At 38.0% G+C, this 17,678-nt stretch overlaps 1 protein-coding gene across 2 annotated transcripts in view; it reads left to right on the top strand.

Moving 5' to 3' along the window:
* The window catches only part of LOC131249343 (translation initiation factor IF3-1, mitochondrial), a 37,637-nt gene extending 23,321 nt beyond the window's left edge, over nt 1-14,316 (top strand). For both annotated transcript variants that reach the window (XM_058250030.1, XM_058250029.1), the window contains exons 5-8: nt 1,138-1,188; nt 5,500-5,568; nt 10,811-10,873; nt 12,532-14,316. In XM_058250030.1, the coding sequence (XP_058106013.1) occupies nt 1,138-1,188; nt 5,500-5,568; nt 10,811-10,873; nt 12,532-13,779 (1,431 nt within the window). In that variant the 3' untranslated portion in view covers nt 13,780-14,316. The remainder of the gene's footprint in view (nt 1-1,137; nt 1,189-5,499; nt 5,569-10,810; nt 10,874-12,531) is intronic.
* The last annotated feature ends 3,362 nt before the right edge of the window (nt 14,317-17,678 follow it).

Genomic DNA, 17,678 nt, shown 5'->3' with positions numbered 1-17,678 from the left:
TAAAATGATCTCTCCAGATGGATGGATGGTGTGGATACAAAACATATCTCATGGTGCAGCCACAAAATTTGGTGACGTCATTGCTCAACCTGTCAATAGCCAATCCGCGCCCAGGTCTCCTGCGGGGAAGGAATTGCGTACAGAGTAGGCCCGCCGTGATTTATATATTCCATCAACTCCTTACATCCATTTTAACAGATAATTTTATGGCTTAAGCTCAAATGAAATATATCCAAAGCTCAAGTGGGCCACCCCACAGGAAACAGTGTGAATTCAATGTCAACCGTTGAAACTTTTCTTGGGGTCCACAAGTTTTGGATAAATCTGATATTTGTGTTTTCCTTTCATCCATATCTGTGTGATCTTATGAACAGGCCGGATGACAAATAAACATCACTGTAGACCTTAGAAAGGTTTCAACAGTGGAAATTATTATTCCCAATGTTTCTTGTTCTATGGTCCACTTGAGCATGGGAAATGATTCAATTTTGGTCTCAACCATTAAAATGCGCTTGAAAAACGGATGGACGGCATGGATAGGCCACATCGATTTACAGTGAGCCCAACTGAGTTTACTCAGTACACAATCCGATTTACTCATTGCGGTGGAAATTGGACTGCACCAAGTTAGCGTGCGGGATGGTTCGCAGGAGACCATTACTCTCTCTCTCTCTCTCTCAGTGCCATTCTGAATGGTCGTGCCGACATTTCCGTTTTTCCACGCCTTCCCATTTCCGACACATCATGTCAGTGTTCAACACCTACTTGTCTGTCCAAGTTAACTTGTCAATGCTTTCATTCAACTAGGATGGAAGTTACAGTTTTTTCTGCTATACTTGTGATCTGTAAATCTATTATTTACATGCATATTCTGTATATTTTGATGACTTCCTGGAATACTATTTACATTTTATGGTGAGCCTGGAAATCATCCCATGTCATTGTATGCTCGTCATTGTTCTATTCTCCTATTTCATCAGTTGGGAGGTAATTAGCAGAATCTCACTTCTTGCATTACTGGACATAAATCTATGTAAATACTCACTATTTTTTCATGATGCTATGTTGGGTAAGGGATAGCTTGGAAGGTTGGTAGTCCTTGAACAAACCTTGACAAATTTGACTTTTTTGATGCAGCCAGAAGTTCTCAAAGGTGATTGCAAAGAGGTCCGCTTTACGGGAAAAATTGTAAGTTTTTTGTGCTCACATTTTGTTTCAAGTATTTTATTATGTTAAGCTATTGTTGATTCCTGAAACTCATCAATTTGAAAATAAAGGAAGAAGTTTAGCTACTTATATCCACTTTGAGAATCTTTTCATTTTTTAATTCACTTCATGTTTATTTGTTGGTTTGATTCTTTTTTCATGACTATTGAAGCCTGCCACAGAAGGTTTCTGAGTTGGGCATCATTGTTGTTGAAACTCTATCTTGTTGGATTGCAAATTTCTAATACAGTAATCATTATTGCTATGCCCATGCTGGAATGAGTGATCTACACACCAAATGCCTATATTTTTTCCTACTACATACTACATGGTAAAGCCAACCTAAAGGGACTTGGATGAGATGGTGAGAAGGGATATGAAGGCTAGTTTGCTGAGGGCCAGGCTTTTTATTGGATTTATTGGCAAATGGGGATCCATAAAGCTGAACCCTAATAGTGGGTCAATGCTGTGATGATGAAGATGATGGCATCAATGACCTACGACATAGGAAGTATGAGGGTCAATGAGGCCATGTATGAATTTCCAACGCTTTGGGTAGGGTTGAAGGGAAAAGAGATTAGGTGAAAGTTTGTCAATCCCAGTTAGTGTTTGAAGTATACGTGTCACAAAGATCATGGGAAACACCTGGAAATATCACATGTATTGCAGTTTGAAGGAAATATTGGGGAAACCAGAAATTTCCAGTGAAACTTCAGGAGATGTTAAAAAGATACATAATTACACACTTCGAACTCAAAATATTTCAAATGAACTATGCATGATAGTTTACCATTTCAAACTCAAAACATTACAAGTGAATTATGCATGATAGTTTTCCATTTTAAGGGGACAAAATATTGTGGTTGGCCATAAGTGAGTTCAAACAATACAAGCAATGGAATACAAACAATTCAACCATAAACTGGAAAGAACAAGAATATACCTTGGTCTTAGATCCACATGTAGTTATGAGGCATCTCGAAGTCTGTTGTCCTTATCCATACCGAGGTGGCCATAATATTTTTGCTCCGATGTTTGAAGTAATAGTGCCATAGTATGTTTTGTACCCTGGGGATATGGAGGTATTGTGGGAAACATGGGAAATTCATGTGTCGTGTACTGTATCACAGTTTGAGAGAAATAGTGGGAAACTTGAGGAAAATGGTGATTTTTTTGCTGAAACATTGGAGATGTTAAAAGACACATGATTACATACTTAGAACTCAAAACATTACAAAGAAAACTATGTAGAATAGTTTTCCATTGTTTAAGGGACAAAAACATGCGTTGTTGGCGATTAAGTGATCAACTATATCGAAAATTAGTTCATATCATTCAAATGGCTACAATACAAGCAATAAAACACAAACAATAGAACCAAGTTAGCATAAGAAGTGTTCTTGTGCTAAGTTTGAGTGGCATCTTCTTATAAGTATTGATGTAACAAGGGTAGACTACAAAGTGTTAGATGTAGTTGGATCTTATGGAGCAAACGGCTCACAAAAGAAAGGGACGAAATGTGGTATATCAGAGGATCCATTGGGAGAAACAATGTGTAAGCAATGTTTTAAGTATCAACGATATCATCCGATATATCCCATGATATATCTTGTATCCCACTTGTGAGATACAAAAAGCACAAGTAGTGGGATATATCCCATATATTCGATCTGGTGATTCGATTTTCGATCCTTTTTTTCTTCTTTTGTAAATCATGATAAATCAGTGTCAAATTGTTACAAATCCATGATTTTTCATGTTTTGCATGAATGATTGGGAGCTTCAATTTCGAGATTTGGAGGAGATGGGTCGAGTTGTGGAAAATTGAAAAATCAAAATTTCTTAATTTCTTGCAAATCAGTTGCAATCTTTGTGTCCAAACATAAAATCAAACATGCATGTAAGCTGATCGAGTGATTCTTCTTTTGCTTTTGAATGTTTTGCTTGTGTTTCCACACAGCTTCTTAAATTTATAAATTATATGAATAGAGTTTGAGTATAGTTTTATCAATTCAGTTAGACAACATATAGATTAGGACCCCATACAAAGAAAACCCATTGTGTGCACTTGTTTTTTGTAATGTTTTGATTTATAAGTGCGTATTGATGTATTTTTTAACAATCACTGAAGTTTCATTGAAAAATTCGACCAATTTCCCAATGTTTCCCCATGTTTCCAACAATAGTTGTACATTACGTGATACAACAAATATATCCCATGCGATACTCGACATGTATCTGTATCCCAAGGGTGCGATGCTTAATGCGATACTGATATTTCAAACACTATGTGGAAGCAATCAAGGAAAGATGAAGGCTGAATGGAGACCTGAGTATTAAGAGAGCTATCGGTTGGTAAAGAACAAAATCTTCTAAGGAAGAAGACATGACAAGGGAATATTAGTATAAGTGATTAGAAGTCACTTCGATTATTGAAAGATGCAAAGAAGATGGGATGTGTAGAGAATATTAACTATGAGAGACGAATGCCATTTAGTTCTCTAAGTGGAAGATACAAGAAGGAAATATTGCAGATTTCATGGAAAATAGCATGGATACTGCAGGAAATATCACGGATATCACGATACATCAGCGGGTGTCGATAATATTATCATCGGTGTATTGTTTATATATATATATATATATATATATATATATATATATATATATATATATATATAATTTCTAGGAAAATATGGTATCATTGACCAGCAATACCTAAAATATCGGCTGAGATGATTGATACATAGAACCCTTGCCGTGATTATGGTTTGCATGAGTATATTATAATTAAGAGAAATTACATATATACTCTTTTAGGGCGTGCATAGCATATAAAAGAATACACCATCTTTAATACTCCCCTTCAAGTTGGTGTCTAGATATCGACCAAGCCTAACTGGTTACTTGAGAGAGAAAAATGATCATGCTCAAATTGCTTCGGTGAAAAGAGATGACAATCTACCTCAATTTGCTTTCCCTTGTGAAACACTGGATTGGCGGCAATATGAATGTTGGCCTTATTATCACAACAAAAAAAGCATGTGATCTTTGTGTGTAAGGGGCCACCCACTGCATATCTTTATTATGTTATTTTTTTTAATATATATTTTTAATTAGTTAAAAATAATTTCAAAAAAGAAATACTCCGGCAATCTGTAGATCAGCGTACACATCAACGTATTTTTTCTACACATATATAACAATTTTAAAGGGTAAAAAGGAAGAAATTTGGGTTTCCCCAATTTCTTCCATTTATCATCTTGGAAATCAAAATTTCTCTTGAGATCCATTTCATTGCATGAAAGTCATGCGTAGACATGATTACTTTTTTTTTTCCTGCTAATCCATTGAAAAAAATGAATTAGACGAAGAAAATTACATTTTTATCATCTTTGGGGTTCTGGTCAGAAATCCCTCTCTGATCATAATGTCTCCCCCAAATTCATGTTTTGATGCAAAACAACTCAGATTGATTTGTTAAGACAAATTACAAACAGAATCCCAAAAAAAAAAAAGGGCAGATAAATGTTTGTTGTTTTTATTTTTTGAATTGTTGCTGAATTTCGCTGTTTTCATCTTCAGTACTTTGTACTTATGTAATTGGTTGTGTGCCGATGTATAATGATAAATTTGATATTGTGATATGTTGGCTGACATCGACGATATTATCACCGATATCATATAAGTTTTATATTCCAGCCATATTCTTATGCATAGTTGGCGATACTGAAATCTCGGCCGGTATTTTGGCTAATACCAGCGATACTTAGAACACTGATGGGAGGCATGCACTCCTTATCCAACATCAACAGCTCTAAATTGGCAACAAGCTAGAACAACCCGTGGGCTGATGTCGTCTCTGGAGAGATGCCATTTCACTTTTATCTTTTCTATTTGTCTTGATTCTTTAAATAAGACTTCTTTGTTTGTTTACAATATTCCAATGACATTGTACGAATCTTTGAGTTTGCATGGGCTCAAACAGACCGGATTCCGAAACCCAAAGATCCAAGTTTGATGTGAGTTTTTGAAAACTGGTACAACTGTTAGTAGAAACTAACTATACTCACATAATTCACTTGCTTGAGGAATGAGCATGTCTTTTGGTTTTGTACACTAAAGCTTCTAGATGATACGTCTTCCATGAAGATTCTAGTGTGTTTACTTCTGTTACCTTGGCCAGGCAATCCGTAATGCTAACATTAAATTTGCTTGAACCTTGACATTTAATCATCTTGTGTGTAAGCTTTGGCTGTTATGGTTAAAGGAACTTATTACTTTTATTTCCAGGAACAAAAAGACCTTCAAATGAAAGCTGAAATGGTCAAGAGACAGATGGAACGTGGCTACAGGGTGAAGGTACTGCATTTTCCTTCTCTGAATATGCTTTTATGATATCATTTACCTCTCAATGATCCTTATATCTTAGCTTCTTTTTTTTTGTGAGGAAGGAAAAGTATTTCATGGTTTGACGGCTCAAGAAAACACGTCTACCTTTTGTGTGTGCATAGCAGTGCTTATGAATTAGGTCCTGTTTGTTTCACCGATTATCACCGCAATGCATAGGAAATGTGCAATGATTACAAATTACCTTGCCTGTCTCCTGACAACATTTGTGTTTGACCGTTGATTCCCATGTTTGGTTTATTGGAGGTGAAGTCATAACGATGACATTTTTACATTACTTTTATGTTAAATCATCACCAAAATATGTTGATGTCGTTGTTTGGATTTGAGATTTTCAGGGTAATACTGAAAAAGTGCAATGATTACAAATCTCTTTACCTATCTCCTGAATGCATTTGTATTTGACCAATGATTCTTGTGTTTGGTTTGGGGGTGGTAAAATCATAATGATGACACTTTTGCTTTCAATTACCAAGGTAATTGGCGAAACAAGTAGGCCCTTATTGTAACCAAGTAACTCATGACCTCTATGTTCTATTGCAACAACTAATCGAATTTAAGAAAATAGTATTGAAGCAACTTCACCAGGCTTTTGTGGAAGTCTTGTTTTTAAAACTTGGTTGCTCCAAGGATTGAGGAACTATTGACAAATCCTTTCCGCCACCCTTGATGCGTGCATGTCCTGAGAGTTTAGATTTTGAGTATTTGTGAAACCCAATCCTAGCTGTATCCATTACCTTGTAAGATAGTATGAAGGCATTAATTCCGTTTTGTATTATTAGGCAGGTGTAGCAGCTTTGTTGATTACGTTGGTGTCGTACCTTACATTTTACGCAATATCTTGGGTTTTCTTTTTTGTAATAAGGCAAGCAGTCAGCGACAGAAATTGCTTGCAATTAGTCTTTTAGATGGCTAAAACTTTGTGTTACTTGAGGATATGGGGGAAGGTTTTACTTGAAGAAATGGTATTTATCTAACTTACAGTGAGTCCAGCTGTATGTTTCACAATGTATGGTTGGGATTTTGCCCACTTGTTCTTAAGAGACCAGAGGATGGCTGAGATTTTACCTACTCGACAACTCGTGAAGGCTGAGTTGGTGCTCATAAATACATCCCAATTTATTGCTAACTTTTTAAAAAAAAATAACTTCAGGCCTATAGCCGTTGGACATGGAACCATTTTCCAATGATCTACATTGTTTGTAGGATGGGCCACAGAGTGGATGGTTGATAACCAAAACATTCTCAAGATTGGAAGATCCTATGTATGGCCTACACAAGTAAGTTTAAAAGAGACGTTCCATTTTCAAAGAAAAAGAATCAAATGATCAAAAGGTTGGAATATTCCATTCTGAGAGTTTATTTTAATGAGGCCTATCATATAAACAGTTTGGACATTGAAACATGACTTCATATTCAACAACTAAGGTACCTACGTTAAAATAGCAATACCTCGAGATGTATTGTAGCAAACCCCTTTTCTAAGAGATCTTTCCACAAGCACCACTCCCCTTCCCCACATCTTGCAAATCACTTCCTCTCTCTCTACATGCATTTCACGTGCCATATCCACTAGTTTACTTGTAACAAGAATACACACATATATTCATCATACATGCATGCAGAACTACATACTTCTCCAAGTGCAGCCTTCCCTACATTTTTAGAGTTTAGCATTGAATCATTTTACATGTTCCTCTATAATATAAAATGCAATATAGTGCAAACTTTGTAAACTTTTAATGTACAAATGAATAACCTTTGTTAACATTGACAAGAGGATTAGCATTGGACTTTGCATATTGCTAATGAACTCTGTCATTGCAACCCATAAATTTTATTTTATTTTTGAACAATGATGGGATTTCATAAAAAACGGCCAAAGCCAAAATATACAAAAATACAACTACACCAAAAAGAAGCCCCCCAAAGGACTAGAAGAGGAGATTGTAAAGTCTATGCTTCTGCCCACTCCTTCATGTTAGGAATTGCCCGATTAAAGACTTGCAATGCTCCAGTCTTCCCGTTTCTAAAACAACGATGGTTTCTTTCTCACCATAAAGCCCATAGACTCACTAACAAACTTAATCGCCACAACCTTTTTCCTTCTTTCCCTATCCCCCTGCCATGCCAAGCGATGAGAAATTCCTCTATCATCTTCAGAAACACCCATAACACCCCAGAAAATTGGAGAAAAAGACCCCAAACCTTTCTGGCAAATACACAGTGAATGAATAACTGCTCCGCAGATTCCAGATCTTTTAAGCACATCAAGCAAGCATTTGTGAGATACATGAGGGTGGCGAAGCTTTGTCATTGTAGTAATTTCTAAATCCTTGATTGACAAAGTGCTCATGACCGTCAAGGGTAAACTAATTATCAAAGAAGGATTCGTGAGCAAGTGTGTAAGGGTGATGGAACATTAAACCAAAGTCGACCTTGAGTTTGTTGGTTCTGAAGCCTTTAAATGAGCTCTTTCTTAGGCAAAACAATGCTCTTTTTGTTTCTTCTAAAAGAGCTGAGTGGAGTTCGTCATTGTTATGTTTTGCGATCCTTGAGGATACTATGATGTTTAATAGACAATTGTGTTGTCATTGCTGCTTATTTTGTTTGGAGCAGGAAACCCTTTCGCATGGACCATAACCTTGAAAACATCAATTTGACTTGCTTAAATTGATACTTCACCCTATCCCATCCCAGTTATATAAGGATTCTTTATTGAATAAATTCTCGAGAAGTTTATATTCTTAGAAGGTCACTATACGATAAAATTTGGAAAATGTTTCATTTTTTGAGCCACAACTTTTTTATTATTTTTTTTGAAAGATAATGGTGATTTTATTAGAAAGAGCGCCAGGATGGTGCATAACTACAAACTAGAAAGGAAAATTACAATCTCTCGGCCAATTTATACAAGAGGACCATTCCACAACAAAACCCATTGCCCTTGTCGAAACCCTATCAACACTATTGCTAACATTACAAAAGCATCTCCCATTCCTTTCTTCCCATAAAGCCCAGAGTACTTAACTTCCATAAGGCCTTTTCCTGCTTCCGAAGGCCCACACCATGCCAAGCCGTAAGAAAGCCTCTGGTAGAATTTGGCATGGTCTATGAGACATGGAAATCCTAAAGAAACCAGACCGTAATTGATGCTCAAACAGATAGTGAATGAAGAGATGGTTGACTGGTTCAGCATTTGCCAGACACATAAGACATTCAGAATCATCATTGATTGATTCTGAAGGTTATTCATGGTCAAAACCCTCTCCCTTCTGACTAGCCAACCGAAAGCCACAATCTTCAAAGGAGCTCCATATGACCACACGTACTGCATTTGCACATTGCCTCGTTCCCTACTTGTTTATTTCATAAAAAAGACCGAATGGAAAAACGTTTGGATTTGTCCGCCCACCAAACCATCTGATCCCAATATCCACTAACCGGGTGGTAAAGCTTGCTGCGATCTAGAAGCAGCACAAACTCTTCCGCCTCTTCATCTTAGAGAGGTCTACGGCACGGGGGAGTCCACAAAATAGACTCTTCACAATAAGAGTAACACCATGCAACCGAAATATTGTGAATCAAAGGCAATCGGGCAATCCTTAGGAACAAATCATGCATGGAGGCATCACCAATCCAAACATCCTCCCAAAACTGGATTTTCTCCCCATTCCCAAGAGAGAAGCCGATCCCCTCAAAGAACTTTGTCTTCATAGTCACAAGCTCTTTCCAGGTTGTTAGAGCTCTGAACATGGAGGAATCCTTAGTGCACCACTCTACCTCTTTACACCCATACTTTCTAGCGATAGGTTCTCTCCACAACGCATCCTCCTCCATCCCAAACCTCTATAGCCATTTCCCCAAGAGAGCTAGGTTCATTTGCCCCAAATCGTTACGCATGCACCTCCCCTATCATAAGATTTGCACACCTCCCCCCAAGACAAGATGAAACCTTTTCTTCTCTTCTGTGCATTGCCATAGAAATTCATGTGTCAATCTCTCTAACCTTACCAACACAGCCTTTAGACATTTGAATAGAGACATGAAATAAACTGGTGGTTGATTTAATAGAGCTGCTTTGATAAGGGTGACTTGACCACTGAAGGAGAGGTACCAACTCTTCCACTTTTTTGTTTCTTTCCTTTTATAATGAATCCATAGTTATCAAAATGCAAGAACTCCCAGCATCCTTCAAGGCTATTATTGGTGCTAATGTTTTACCACAGCTTTAAAGGCACGACTTTTAGCAGACAGAACCAAACATCAGGACCTGTTTCACTAAAAGTCGTCCTTGTTCCATGGACTGAAGGCCCTACTTGTGCTTTCTTCTGTGATTTATTTCATGGATATAGACTTCCGTGGAGAACTTTTTCTCTTGGTAAATTATTTTTGAAGTATAGTCTCTCTTGGTAATCAACAATCAATATATGAGGATTGCTATGATGTTCCATCTGTAGGCCCTTTGCTGAAAGTTGTGATATTTTTCCCTCTGCTCACCAGGACCGGCATTTCTTGTTACAATTTTTTTTCCTTCTCTTTTTAGTACAATGTCTTACGCCTAAAATCTCTCCATACATGATATGCTGTTGGACTTGGTTGTTTCAGTTTCTATCTGCAAGATATTTATAGTTCTACCTGATATCATTCAAACATATACATTCATGCATGTTGGTTTAACTGAGGATATTGTCCTTGTTAGAGTGGAATGGCCGAACAGGATTCGTGTTGCAGACCCCAATCAGTTGCGATAAGCCTTAGATGATGACGACGATGATGACATGCATGCATGTATATGCATTTATGTATAGATACATACAGTTGCTAAAATTTCGATGCATACCAGATGTTAAGTGCTATTATCATGTTTGCATACCCTGGAGATGGGAATCAGGGAGGGTGAGGGAGGGAGCCATTCATATCATTATCTCATTGATGTAATAATTGTTAACATCGTTTTTGTCATAAATCCTTGCTATTTCCAGTACTTACTAGCAGACCTCCTCCTTGAGCTGGTTTTACTAATGCTTACTTTAAATGCTTTAACTGGAATTTTGATTCGGTTATGTGATCTCACATGTTACTTAGTTCATGCATCGGTCCTGCATCAAATTTGTTTTTCTGTGCATGCTAACATCAAATAGGTTATGTGACAGCTTCTTCTTCTTCTTTTTTTTTTTTTTTTCTGTAACAGTGCATGGCCATGGGTACGGAAAATGAAGATTTGGCAGGATTGCTATCACGTTTTTCAGCTCTGGTGACTGCCATACTCTTCTGATTCATTCTTCCTATTCATTGCTTCATAAAAAGAAGTCATTTAATAGCTAGATGTCTATAGCTTCAATTTTATTGAAGCTGAACTTACAAAAAAGTGTCAGCACTGTGCATGTTTCTTACTATTGAGGTACATGATGTGAGAATTGATTAGATACAGCTGCTGTGTCATTAGCAATGATAGAGTCATTTTCCCCCGCCAACATGTCACATATGTCGAATATCTTATGGGGACAAAAGATGGGATGCACCATGGTGATTACCTGTTAAGGAAATCATGCTGATCTACTTATTTGCTGGGCCACAAGAGTACCATGATTCTAAAAAATGGTTGTAATATGGCCATATCGGCTGTGTATCATTAGTCATAACCATATCCGCCCCTACTGTTACACAACATTGGGTGAATCGGCTAACTGGAAAAAATCAGTCTTATTGGCTGATATGGTCCAATATGGGCCATATCACCACTGTTACAGGCCAATACGGCCACAAAGGCCCTCTTTTCTTTTCTTTTTATCTTTTTTTTTTTTTTTCACCTTTTTCTTCATTTCAACCTCGGGGATAGCTTAGAAACTTTTTTATAGACTAGATCTAGGCCTATTTTAGGAATCAAAACACAATATTTGTGTGGGGATTTGACAAATCAAAGCAGAATTGACCATTTGGGAAAATAGGGAAAGGTGTTAAACCATTGCTTCTTTCTCATTTTTTTCGTCTTCCTTTTGATGTATTTTAGTGAAATGGGCCATAATCTACCAAATCATGCTTGATTTTGTTCATTCAGTGCCTAATTGGTTGACTTATATCATGTCATGCCGGCAGACAACACTCCTATCAAGGAATCATCTGATGCACCACTAAATACTTGTTGAAACACAAAGAAGTGATTCATTCTGGCATTTTCAGATTTTCCCCTATTTTCTGATAAATTTTTATTTTTTATTTTGGCCAAAAGAAAAAAATTCAGTCAAATTCTGTCTGATGTGCCTTGTAATATATCATTTTTTGGGCATCTCCAATATGCTCCTGATACCGATGTTTAGAACCTTGATCAGTAGTCAGTATACTTAGTCATATCAGCTGTCCATTAATATTGATGTTGTGTCCTTCTCTATATGTGGATGGGCCTGATTTTCACACCAGATGATTGTTATGGTGTGGCCCACCTTTTGTACAGCTAAGATAATTCTACATATTAATGGGATATGTTGGCAGGAAAAAAATGGTGTATCTTATATGATAGAGCTTCTGCATCTGATAATTTCTTTTGTGACGCTCAATATAAATAAACATTTTTTTTTGTCCGATCAAACAATTGTACAGATGGGGTCCACCTTTTGGTAATATGAGCTATTGATTCATTATCTCCACCATCGGATTATCCTAGCTATCTGATGAAGTGCACAATTATAACCAATCATCAACATTTTACAGGGGTCCATTCAGATGGTTAGGATCTTGTGATAAGGGAGAGCTTTTGGGCATTTCACATGACCATGGAGCCTAACATATTAATAACTTGGATCACCAAAATGCCGGCCCCACATGTGATTCTCGTTGGCCAATCAAATGCTCAATTGAACAATAGTGATTTGTATATTTCTTCCTTACTAGTAATCATCTCACATTTTTTCACAGATAGAAGATGTTGCTTTTGTGGAAAGTGGTCCATTTGTGGAGAAAAGGCAGGCATATGTATTAGTCAGACACAGCAAGTTTGGACCAACGAAGAAAGGGAAAAAACCTGCAAAGACTGTGGAAGCTGTGAGTAGTGAGGTTCACACGGTGGCTGCGTCACGGCCAACAAACATTATTACCAGCTCGGTCCAGATGCCTCCCCACATTAAAGAAGAAGCGGATCCTTCTGAGCATGGTTTGGACACTGAACATGATGTATTCTCTGATCAAGAAGTCGATGCACTGCATTCTTCTGAAGTCCACCTCACGGCTCCAGCAGATATGCCTGAAAGCAACCTCGGCGAAAAAACGACTTGGTCAGATTTCGATGGGACTGATGATTTTGAAAAAGTATTTGGTTTTAGTGATGAAACAATGGATAGTGTTGATGGTCCTTCGGAAGATACCAATATTACGGAACTGTTGCATCAGAAGCTTCCTGACACTTCAATTGCCAATGGGTCGGGCAAAAATCAAAGACAGATATTTGAGAGTGGCACAAGTGCTGAACTGCGTTTTGGCCCTCCAGCTTTGAAACCTGTACCTGATGACCCTGTGAAAGCAAAACCAGCATTTGGGAAGGTAGAGATCGGCAAAGCGTTCACTCCCCCTAATCTTTCAACTCCAGGTGAGACTTGGCATAGTGGAAGAAGTGAACTGAAGACCAGGTTCCAGCCTATGAAACCAACTGAGAGAAGCAGCCAAGGTACCGAAACTAAATTCCCAGCCTGGCCTGCTGATTTTCCTCCTGAAGTTGAAAGAACCCATGTGAATAACAGGGGCCCAGGTAGAAATGAGTCGGTACGACCAGACCGTGCATCACTAAATCAAAGATGGCAACCACAACAAGTTCCAACCGCTTCTCTGTCTACAGAACAGAAGCTATCGAAGGATCCCTGCATTGATGAAAACCGAAAGAATGGTCCTTCAGATCCAAAGGAAGGACGGTCTGCATCAAGTTATGGCATTTTCAGTGCACCAAAAACTGCTGCATCTGGAGATCGAAGGATCCCAGCAGAAGAGAACATCACAAAGGGTCCTGGCCTAGGTGGGAGTGGCCGTAATCAGGACCCACCAAAACTGAGATCCGAGAACCAAAGGCAGGATGCTGATAAGGCCCAACGAGGGGGATGGGGAATATTCAGTGGAGAGACCACTAGCCCCGACCAGCATAGGAGCACTGACAGTCGAATGGAAGTGCAAAGATAATCCAAATTGCTAATTGAAATCCATATATTTATTTCCAAGGAACTTTGAATGTGTGTCAGTCTGCTTGGTGCATGAGATCCCAACTGATCATCAAGTGGGCCTACCTTCAATTGGCCAATCCTAAAATTTTACACAAATCCCAACCCTTGGATTTGACAATTTTTTTAAAGGAAAAAAGTGCATGGCCAATGGAACTGTGGTTGAATCTTTTACCCCAGAGTTTTCCGCATGGCACATTGGATTGCATGATGATTGGTTCAGATCTCATTTGAAAAAACAAGTAACAAACAACATAATCTAGCCCTGTATTTTTATTTTTATAAAGGCGGCTTTCATGACCTTGGTCAAGATGCACTTGCGTGATCTGCGATAACATCTTTGCTGCTTTCCTTCAAATACTTGAATATGTGGGAAGATTTGTAACTTGATGTAGTGCAGTTCTGCCATTTTGTAGCAGATCTAGTTTATTCCTTGATTAAAATGATTATTGTTCAATTATCATAATTCGACTGCCAACCAGGTGCCAATTCGACTTTCTTCGCATGTTTGCTTTCTCCATTTTATATTTTAGTATGTCTGGTGCATAGTTCAAAAACCTAAAAACTCAGCTCGGCTTGATATTCGGCCCAGTCGGGTGGACCCAAAGACTCAGACTCAACTTGATGTTTCATAATTACATTAAAAGGTGTTTAGGTTCGCAATACATGTTTGGGACATAGTTCTAAAACCTGCTGTCTTGACTCAAAACTAGGCCGAGTTGACCTGACTTGACAAGATTTTGTGCTGAGTCTATGAGAAAGTCAGTCACGAGCTTCACTCGGTCCAAATTCAGCCAGACTTGTTGAGTTTGCTCAACAACTTGGCTGACTCAAAATGACTTGGTGTGACCTGAACTCATGGCAGTGTGTTGAAAGCACAACCTTGTTACCACCATTCTACAAGTTAAAGCTTTTGCTTTTATATATATATATATAACAATTTTAAATATTTATTTGTATTGCTTATACTCATCAAATATATCTTATTTATTGAGTCAGGTCACTCGTTCGAGTTGACCTCACCTGCCTCGACATAGAGTCTAGTTTTTGGGTTTTTGAAGTATGCTTGTGCTGTGGATGAATATAAAAAAGATCTCAATCCCACATGCATACTGCATGCCAAGTTGGCAATGACACGAGCACTTTGATTTTTTTATTTTTTTAAAAATAAATTAAAAAGCTAATAATTTGGTGAGTTCCATCGCATCGAGCCAATTGAGTTGGCCAGATAACAAGTCTTGCTGAGTAAGAACCGAGTCTTGTTTTTCTTAGTGACTCGGCTTATTGAATTGAGTTGACTGGCCAGGTTTCAAGTTGAATCACTGGGTTTTAGAACCATGGTCTAGTGTAAGTATGTAACTTAAAATTACTCATTGCTTGGAATCTCATCGAGTTGACTCTGACAAGCTTTTAGTTGAATCACTGAGTTGTAGAACTCGGTCATTGCTTGGACCTCTTCATTAGGTTGGTTCTGCATTCATTGCTTAATTATCTCAAATGTCACTCTCATCACTGATCATGGCCATCAAACTAATGGTAACAAAATGGCCATTTTGTGGGCCATTTTGTGGGGGATGGGGAAACATTCTCAAGTTAGCCTTTGGAATCCCTTGATTTCCCAAACCTGTGAATTGTGAAATTTATTTATTTTTTTAAATTGCAAAGTTCATGATTTATGACCATTTTGCTAATTGGATAATTAGTGAATTTATCAATAAACACTAACCCAGACACATTAATTGCCAAATTCATGAATTTAGTATGCATCTAAAGGTAAATAGTTTAAATAGAATTTTAAGCTTTTTTCAACTTTTCCTATAATATTGGTGTGTCAAACAAATTTTTATATTTTTAAAGTTATAGCAAGCCAATTTTAATGTTCTCCGAGGAAGTGAATTCCCCAACAACCAAATAGGCTATAAAACATTGATTATAATTCCTCAACAACCAAACAGGCCCTAAAACACCGATCATTCCTCTTGGGTGTATAAGTATCTTGCAGCTCAATGGAATTAAATAGAGAGTTAATTATTATTATTTTCTTTTTCCTTTAAAAAAATAAAAAATTTACACACCCTCACACCTAGGGGTGTACATCGAGTCCAACTGAGTCGAGCTAGCCTCAGCTCGACTCGGCTTGGCTCGGTCCAGTTAATAGCTCAGGCCGAGTTCGAGCCAAGATCGAGCTGAGTTCGCCATTGAGGCATTTCCTCAAACACCCAGACTGCACCTTCAAAATCCCTTTGTATGTGAAATAGAAATAATGGTTTTACAGGTATTTTATCAAACACCTTCTAAGCAACATAAAAATCAAGAAACACCAAGAAAAAAGGGTATTTGTTTCATGTACATACCTTCCTTACCACCAGTCACACTTCGTTGAGTCATTTTATCAAATACTTGGTGACCAACATCAATGGCAAAGCAATCGAGTCACAGAACTGGTTCGATCCGAGTTCGATTCGAGCTGGATTCGAGTTGGATTCGATCCGAGTCAAGTTGAGCTAGGGCCTGCTCGAACTCGAGTCGAACTCATTTTCGAGCTCAAAAAATCAGCTTAACTCAGCTCGAACTCAACTTCAAACCAAGTCGAATCGAGCTTTTTCGAGTCGAGTCGAGCGAGCTGGATTCATGTACACCCCTACTCACACCACAAAAGTTACTCAGAACCTATAACTTTAGGGCCTATTTGGTCCATGGGATTAAATAGTATTGAATTGCATTAGATGAGATTAATACTATTATTGCACAATGATTGCATATCCAGAAATACCATGGTATTTTAGCTATCCTATCCTTGCGTTAGATATCAATTTCTTCTTTTGTAAATATACTCATGGTATTGAGTACAAAAATGAGGCGGATCCACGGCTCAAGTGAACCACACTAAATAATAAGTTTTTTTTTTTTTTTTTTGGGGTCAGCTTATTAGTACACACCCATGTCAGTACACACACTCCATGTTAGCCACCCCCGGCTGGGGCACTAAATAATAAGCTTGGTTGCATTGAAAGCACAAAGGATTAAATGCAATAATAATGTGTTGTGGTACGACTTGAACGTTGGATGTATCTCATTTTTGTAAGCATGCATTGAAATGATACGAGGAAAGGGATGGTCAACATAGATAAACGGATACCACAGAATTGCCCGTTCGTGGCTAGAGAAGGCTGACGGCCAATCGGCCTCCCAAAATTTAAACATATCTAAGGTTTAAATGGACCACAACACAGGAAACAATGGGAATAACCTTACGATTGAATAAAATACATAAATCACGGTGGACCCACAGAGTTCACTCAGTACGCAATCCGCTTCCTCCGGAAACGGATTGGCTACTCCCCCTGACACCAGCCCCGGAGCTGATGGGCGGTGCTCTGTGGGCCCCACCATGATGTATGTGTTTCATCCATTCCGTTCATTCATTTTTAAATATCATTTTAGATGTTGAACCAAAAAATGAGAGGATATAAATCTCAGGTGGACCACACCACAGGAAAATAATTGTGAGTGGATATACATTTTTTAAATCTCCTAAGGCCCACTGTACTGTTTATTTGACATCCAATCTGTTGATTAGATCATAATGATCCAGATTAAGGGAAAAAATAAAGATCAACTTGATCCAAGACTTTTATGGCCCCCAAAAAGTTTTTAATGGTCGAAGTTCATTCAACACTGTTTCCAGTAATGTGGTCCACTTGAGACTGGGATGTAACTCATTTTTTGTGTTCTACCGTAAATTGATCTAGAAAAATAGATGGACGGAATAGATGAAACACATACATCATGACATCATGATGGGGCCCACATAGCACCGATCATCAGCCATTGGCCTGCTTCCTCCGGTTCCTCAGCTTC

Source organism: Magnolia sinica, chromosome 6, assembly GCF_029962835.1.
Source record: "Magnolia sinica isolate HGM2019 chromosome 6, MsV1, whole genome shotgun sequence".
NCBI lineage: Eukaryota > Viridiplantae > Streptophyta > Magnoliopsida > Magnoliales > Magnoliaceae > Magnolia > Magnolia sinica.
This window is presented reverse-complemented; position numbering and strand designations above follow the sequence as displayed.